This window comes from Acanthisitta chloris, unplaced genomic scaffold (assembly GCF_000695815.1).
Source record: "Acanthisitta chloris isolate BGI_N310 unplaced genomic scaffold, ASM69581v1 scaffold21502, whole genome shotgun sequence".
NCBI lineage: Eukaryota > Metazoa > Chordata > Aves > Passeriformes > Acanthisittidae > Acanthisitta > Acanthisitta chloris.
Genome location: NW_008661284.1, coordinates 17,912 through 25,687, shown reverse-complemented (window position 1 = coordinate 25,687; position 7,776 = coordinate 17,912). Strand labels below are relative to the sequence as shown.

General features: G+C 39.9%; 1 protein-coding gene across 1 annotated transcript in view; it reads left to right on the top strand.

The window, feature by feature from the left end:
- RNASET2 (ribonuclease T2) overlaps positions 1-2,315 on the top strand; it is a 19,524-nt gene extending 17,209 nt beyond the window's left edge. The window contains exon 9 of the mRNA XM_009070177.1: positions 2,097-2,315. Coding sequence (XP_009068425.1) covers positions 2,097-2,315 — 219 coding nt within the window. The remainder of the gene's footprint in view (positions 1-2,096) is intronic.
- The last annotated feature ends 5,461 nt before the right edge of the window (positions 2,316-7,776 follow it).

Here is a 7,776-nt window from a genome sequence, read left to right as displayed (position 1 = left end):
TTCCCTACCAAATTTGCTATTAGTATACTTACCCAGAAAGCTGGGAGCACTGGGTTTTAAAGGTCTCTTTGTCTCAAAAGATTTAAATCTGTATCTCTTGCATGAATGCTGTAACCTCCATGCTAGAGGTATTGCTATAGCTGAGCACTTTCCACTCTGCTTGCTAAAGCTTAATTGCTGCATAGCAAATTACTAAAGCCCACAAGAGTGAGCTGAATGGAGGCAGTGACTGTTGGCCCTGGCAAGGATACTGCCTGTCAGCAACAGCCATCCCTTCACTGGGCCTGGGTCATGTGTTCTGCATGAAGAAGCTACTCAATGAACAGAACCTTTCTGAAATAAAGCAGCTCAGAAGCTTGTCTCTGAGGTTGTTCTCAAAAGCCCATACCTAAAGAGGTACAAAAAGGCATTTTGAGCTTCACTGTGGTTCAGGGTGACTGTGGTTTTTCCTTTCAAGCCAATGGTGTCTCAAATTCCCATTTCTTTGTAATTTTTCTTGCCAAGAATTGTACTGTGCATCATGATGGAGTAGAAAATGTGGTACACAGAGGCAATGTGCCATAGTTGTAAAATATAGGTCACCATATCTGAAACAATGCCTTAGAAGGAACAAAATAATACTCTGAACGGTTACATGGGTAGATTGTATGGCTGTTTCTTTCCTTATTTCAACTAGGTTACTCTGCTCTTATAGATAAATAAAGCAAAAAAACAAACCAACAAAATGGCTTTCACTCTTATAAGTGGTTCCTTATTATCTCAGCTTGGTAAAAGTGGATTACAACAAAACACTTGGCAGAGTTATAGCCCATACACAGACACCAATTTTATGAAAACTTGCCAAGATACTGTTGCTATTGGAATTTAATAGCTTGTGTGTTTTCAACCCATTTGCTTTGGTAGTGCTCCGAGGTTTTTATACTCAGATGTTTCTTCACATGAAAAAGATCTCTAGGTTGCAATATTTTTTAAATATATTTTTAAGTTGCTTTAAGCAACAAAGGAATATTATTTGAATAGGGGTTACACTCTCACCCACCTCTTAATGTTAAAGAAATAGAGGTAACACAAGCCCCAGTTTCTAGTTCTGTTCTGCCATTGCTTTTGGTACAATTGGGATACTGTTCCAATTATGTGAAAGTAATTTACAGCTTGGGTCTCCTGTGCTTAACAGCTGAAGGTAATGGGTAAAAGAAATGAAAAGGTAGATCCCAGTTATCTAAAGCTAGCCCTTGTCAGCAGTCCAGCCAGCTGAATGGCTGAGTGCATGTTGGAGGTACTTCAATGTTTGAAACTTTTTACACGCTTGCTGTTCTTAAGTTTCTTAAAAAACAAAAACCCAAACCAAAAAAAAAACCCACAAACCAAACAAACAGAAGTCCCCAGCAACACAAACCCCAAACTAACAGCAAAAACACCCTCACCACAGTTATTTTTGTCTTATATGTATGTTTTTGTTTTATAATTGTTTCAAAATCATTTTTTTCTATATACACTTTGTCAGACGTGAGCATTTGGGTTTTCTTTTTCATGTAATCTTTGTCACATGAAAAGCTTTCACTCCTTCCTGCCTTATTTGTGGACAGTATTTTTCTTCCTAGCTTGTCCTGTAGTCCAAAAATGACATTTCTACTCCATTTGACAGTTTGGTTCTGTATTCAATATAAACTAGTATAAAACTGAGTTTCTTTTCTCCTTTTTGGAGAATTTTATTTGCCTCTATTCCTGTCTATGAAGAGCTGGTGAAGGGTGGCTTTCAGGTCACATGTACCCTTCAGTATTCACAGAGTTCAGCCAGAGCTCATCAGTAAGGTGAACAGCTTCTGTGTACTGTGCAGATTTATTAAATGCCAAGATAATCTGTATCACAGCATTTCATAATGAGGCTTACTAGGTAGGCAATCCCCCCAGTTGTCACTGAGTAACAGTATGTACTATAAGCTGTTCAGTCTGAGTGCCTTTTGTACTCGTGTCCTTCACATTTTTCAAGTGGCAAATATACAAATAGTCACTACTGTATCCTATAGGTAGGGCACTGTATCTGAAAAATTGATTTATGCTACCCCTGAAGCTGATCTCATCCCTCATGTTTTTAGGGTGAAAAAGCACAAACAATTGGCCAGATTGAATTCTGCTTCACCAAACAACTGCAACTGAGGAACTGCACGACGCTGAAGGATGAATCCAACCCAGTGCAGGCTCACTTGAAGCTTGGAACTGAGGAGTTGTCTGTCTGCAATGATAACCTCCCAACCTATTATCCTTCAGAGGTTCAAGATCACAAACAAAGCCATAAGAGTTTGAAAAACTTTTAAAACAGCAACAAGAACTAAACTCTGAAACATCGTGCCTTTGAAAGTAGTCTTGATTTAGTAATATTGCAACCCCCTGTCCATGTCACAGGCATACTGTGAAGATTTCTGTGGGAAAATAGTTATTTTGCCATTAAAGGCAAATGGTCCACATGATGGGTTCAGAATCTGATTTACAGCTCTGTTTGGATTTTTTTGTCTTGTTCATGGTTTGAATCAATGTTCAAAGAACTGTGACTTCTTAATTTCACTTGCAGTTGTCTGCCACTTTAGCCACTTTTTGTTTGTACCAGTCAGGGAAATTAAATAATTCTTTGTTTCAAAAGGATGATTGTCTCTCTGAGATAAGATGACAACTTATTGAGAAGAAAATACTGTAAACAAGAAGAACTTTGAGACCTGCCTAGAGAGTCTGTTCCTAGACATAACATCCACTGCCTTGCATAAATTTGATCTCCAGAAGGGCTGAACAGAGGCCATGTCCTCTGAGGTGTTAAACTCTCAGGGATCACTGTGGACCAAAGACAATTTTTGCATAACTTCTTAGTGAAGTAATAACAATCTCAAGGTTTGTGGTTTTCTGCCTGAAAGACCCCAGGAAGACTGTATTTGTAGCCTTATCTATTCTTTGATTGCTTTTTTGTGACAGTAGCTCCATGCAGTCTTGAGGAATAACCAATCTTAGAACTTGCTTGCTAATATAGGAAAATGTTAGGCCCTAGAAACATGCTGTTAATAATTTTTTGTTGCGTTCAAACATTTAGCATTACAAGTGTGAGTGCTTGCACTTTTATATAAAAATGAAATTGTCACATAATCACTTTGTTACAAGAAACAGTCTTTTATGCATGAAGCAATAAATACTCAGGATTTTAAGTAAAAAATACAGATGTTGGCAAAATAATAGTTAACATGCCACAAAGTTGGATGTTTGCAAAGGACATCAAATTTGGATTACATCCTTTACGCAGTGCTGTGTTTATTAACGTTTCTCAAATTGTCTTTGAAAGAAAGATGATTATGGTTCAAGGAACCATCTGTTAGAAGAATATTACTGTGAAAACATGAAATGCAGTATTAGAAATAAACTCATTATGTTTTAGGGGGGTTAGAAACCGTTTACATTTACTCTTTTTTTACTGTCCCTGTTTCTCTACCACCTTTCATTTAACATTCTAGTTACCTTCCCATTCCAGAATGCTGTCAGGTTTTCAGTCCTTTCTTCAGAAACTCAGATATTTATTTATTTTAACAGCTAAGAAATTACTATAGTCTACCAAACGAGTGAGTGATTGTTGGGTTTCCCTGTTTTTCTGCCAGTTGTTTTCATTCCTCAATCCTCTTTACAGTTAGAATCAAAACTCAGACTTGGAAACAATGAATGGTAGCATTGGTTCCTGCATAGACATACGCTTAATGGAAGCTCAAATCAATAGCCTGATTTTTTTGCTGTTGTTGTTGCAGTATAAATTATGTTTTCTTTATAAAGCTGAATAGTGATAGGGAGATAAAATATACTGTATGAGTTCTCTGCAGTTCAAGTGTAATGCATTGATTTAAGGAAAGCCAAAAAGTGCGAATACAAACTTTGCAAGGAAGTGATGGAGATGCTAACAGACTTCACAGTGCGAGGCTTAAAGGTAAAGCTGACTGTTGCCAAAGAGTCAACAGATAACACATAAGAGTCACAAATGACCAGCTTCTGCAGCAGAGTAGATGGTATGGCTTCCATGCATTTTTCAGCCTCATTTTCAGATGCAAGACATGTGAGGGAGCTGACAGCATTTAAAGCTTTGAGGAGAAACTAACATAATCCTAAATGAGGGAGTGAGACAGCATTGCAACAGCTTGAAACTGAGTGAAGATGACTGATGAATGTTAAGTAAAGGTTGGCTAAAAGTGACCTCACAGGCTCTGAAGTCCTGTTAAAGGGACATACCTGAAGTACTGCATTTGCCTTACCCAAACCACACCCACATGCTTTTTATTTTGCCAACGTTATTGCACATTAAGTATTTTAATTTGCTATGGTTAATTTATTAGTAGTAGCAATGAAACACTATGATTACTGTTGTTGGGTTTTTGACAATCCCACCTGCCTAACTTCTAGGAAGATACAAATGTCTTTTAAAAGCTAGTGATTCATTTTAATCCAGAGATGTGCCAAGACACTACAATGTTTTAAGTGATATATTTAAGGGATGCTGTAAGGGATATGTCTGTATGTGGGCAACCTGGAGAGCAGATGAATCAATGGTAACACCTCTTCAGACCAAAGATCATGTCTAGTACTTTTTATTCTCTCTAGCAATGGCTCACAGCCAGTTACCAGCCTTGTCGATTGTTTTCCATCCAGAATATGTATAATTTCAAAAGTTGGATGAACAGTTTAAATATGAGGTAAACACAGGTATATTGGGAGCCTTAAAAGTCACTTTAGTTCTGAAAAGTGTCACTACCTTAAGCAGTATAAAATCTGCCACCCTTGAAAATTCTGCACAGCCTGAGGGTGATGTGGCATATATTCTTCTCTGCATCATTAAATAAATTAACTAAATTCCAGCAGAGGAGTTGTTTGTGTGATCTCAGAGGTTTAAAACTGTAGTCAACTCCCCAAAGGACTTAGCTTGTTTATACCCTCTGTCTGTGTGCTCTCTCATGCAAAATGGGCAAGCATCCCTTGGCATGTAGGTTAGAGCATGGGCTGTCTATCCCCTGTCCAAGAACACCCCCTCTTCCTGGGGCATTGGCAGGTTCTTTTCTCTTTCTCTCTCTCTCTCCCTCTCTCTCTCCAGCCAATTTTATGGTGGGGAAGAAAAAGACTGGAAAATGCAGCTTCTACTCAGTTTCATTAGGTAGCTACCTGCATGCATGTACACTGTGCTAAGGACATGTTCATCTCCCTACCAGCAGCCAGCTGATCCACCAACAGCAACAGGAGATGGGAGAAGGAGAGGGGACCTCTTCCCATCACTTCTGTTCTTAGCTGGGGCAACATCTGGTTGCTGTTGCCCAACTAGTAGGCAAGGCTACCTCTGCAGGCTGAAATGGAGGTGGCACAGGGCTCTGGCCATGTCCCTACTCTGCGCCTTCAGTCACTGGCGAGTGCTGGGCTATGCTGCCAGCCCCAGATGCTGCCTATTGGAAGGAAAACAGTAGTGGCAGGCCTGCAGTGCCCACACAGCTAGCCAATATGCTGCAAATCAAGTCCCACAAATGGGGCCAGGCTAGGTATCTACTGCAGCAAGGCAGCACATGCAGGTTTTTACAGTGGGGAAGAGGAGTTTTGATGGGAATGGGTTCTTGAATTTGGGCACCTTAGTTCTGGTGTGGCTGTGCTTCAGTCAGCTGTGCTCTGGATCTGGCTCTGAGCACCATTAAGCCAAGGCCATAGAAGGTTAATGGTGCTGCTAACAGTGCTGTTGATGCCTGATGATGGTATTGATGATGCAAAGGGAAATTCTCAGGACTTGCAAGTCGCTTTCCCGGGAAGGGAGCAGTCGATGATGAAGAATGTTGTACTTAGTCTAAATTCAAACTGTCTTGCTGCTAAGGCAGCTTCTTTCACTAGGGTCACTGCATGCCTCCCATTCCTCTAAGTATTCTGTGCTCCATGAAGTTGCCATAGATCACCCAGAGCTGATACAAACAATTCATTTTAGAAGGGATTTAAATTTCATGTGCTTTGAAGAATAACAGCTTTAGAATACAGGCTAAATGAGACCTGATGTGGGAGCTGGGCAGATTATTTTGTGTTTGTGTGCTGTGATTTGCATTATTCCTTACCCCAAAGTTCACTGGAGTGTCACAGTCTGTGTGAGGATTAGATAGACCTTGAGGGCAGCCAAGCCCAACCGTGCCCATAGGTTGATGGTATGAATTCTATCAATATGTTTAGCAGGAAAATCAGAGTGCTGACATTCATATGCAGTGCTCAGTTTGGAGAAATGATGTTTCAGTAATCTTTTATAAAAAAGAAAAATGGACCATATCTCATAAGAATTTTAAGGAGGTGATATAAAATTCTTAAGCAAGCTGAAGAATACTGTGGTGCAACGATAAGAAATGCTTTTCTGAGTACAGCCTCATTTACCAGAAAACAGGTTGTTCACTCAAGATTTTTCTATAACTCAAATTATTGTTTGCGTTAGAGACCTGTGTGCTGCATGTAAATCAGAGGAGACAAGCCAAAACAAAATTAGGAAGAACTAAAAGCTCAGCAGTTACCTTGTAATAATTAGTCCCTATAAACAAGCATGATGCATCCCAGCAGGTACCTACCATTAGATCACTTACTTCTGCTTAGTAAAACTTGCTGCTGTCAGCCTTGAAGAGGCTTCTCTCTTTCCGGTGTTTAGCTGTAGGTGGAGAAGCTGTGCACACTTCTAGCAGAGCTGTCATTTTAGCTCATCAGGCTTCCACAGGTCCATCTCCCTCACCAAGATTACATAGGTTATCATCATGAAGGCGACACATGTCCAGCTGACTTGTGCATCAGCTGTGGGCTTCTGTTCAAAAGAACATTGTGAAGGGACTCTCCCTCCTCATAAACTCTGATTTGCAGATATTTGCCAAATGCCTGGGGTATGTATTTGTTAAGGATTTATTGGCCAGGCGGCTGGCTGACTTTCTTGTCTCCAGGCTCTCAGATGTTTGGGGCTTAAAACACTGGTATCCTACTGAGGCAGTTGTTTTATACATAACAGCTAGCCCTGCCTTACTGTTTATCATTCAGCCCTGGATATATTCAGAGATTTCAGTCTCACAGTTTCTATCGGATTCAGTGAGCAGCTTGTAATTTCTGAAGCCTACTGCAGGATAATCACTGTAACAAAATAGCTCTGGGCCATAAGGTGCCCTCTCATTTCCAGTGCCTCATGTTGTTTTCTCTTTGTTTCCCTTCATTAACCTCAGTGACTTGAGAGATGAATGGACCATGCTCTTTGATCTCGCAGAGTAACCAAACTATTTATGAAGGCATAAATATTGTAGCAGAGGAAAATCTCTTACATCTCATGGACAAAATATTCTCAAAATAAACACCTATCCCCCCCATTTTTCACCCTCTGATTTTGAGGTATTCTGACTGCATGGATCACTGGAGGTCTGGGGGATGGTAGGTGTATTGATGGATACTTTTTAATCCTTGATTTGTTATGTTTTTGACACCTGTTTTTGTGGTCTGTCTGTGTGATTAATAGGCTTGCCATTACACCTGACCAAGAATAATGTCTCAAAAAGGTAATTAAAAAAGATGGTAAAAATGGATATTTATTAAAGTAGTTAACAGTCTGGGGCCTCCACAACTACTTAAACAGAACTATGACATGGATAGCCTGGTCTGGCAGATGGGAAAACAGGGAAATCAGGATATGTTTTCTTACTTAGCTCTGCCACTATCCCCCTGCAACTGGAATTCAACTTGAAATCTGATGACAATTTTAAGTTCCACACAAATTAAGTA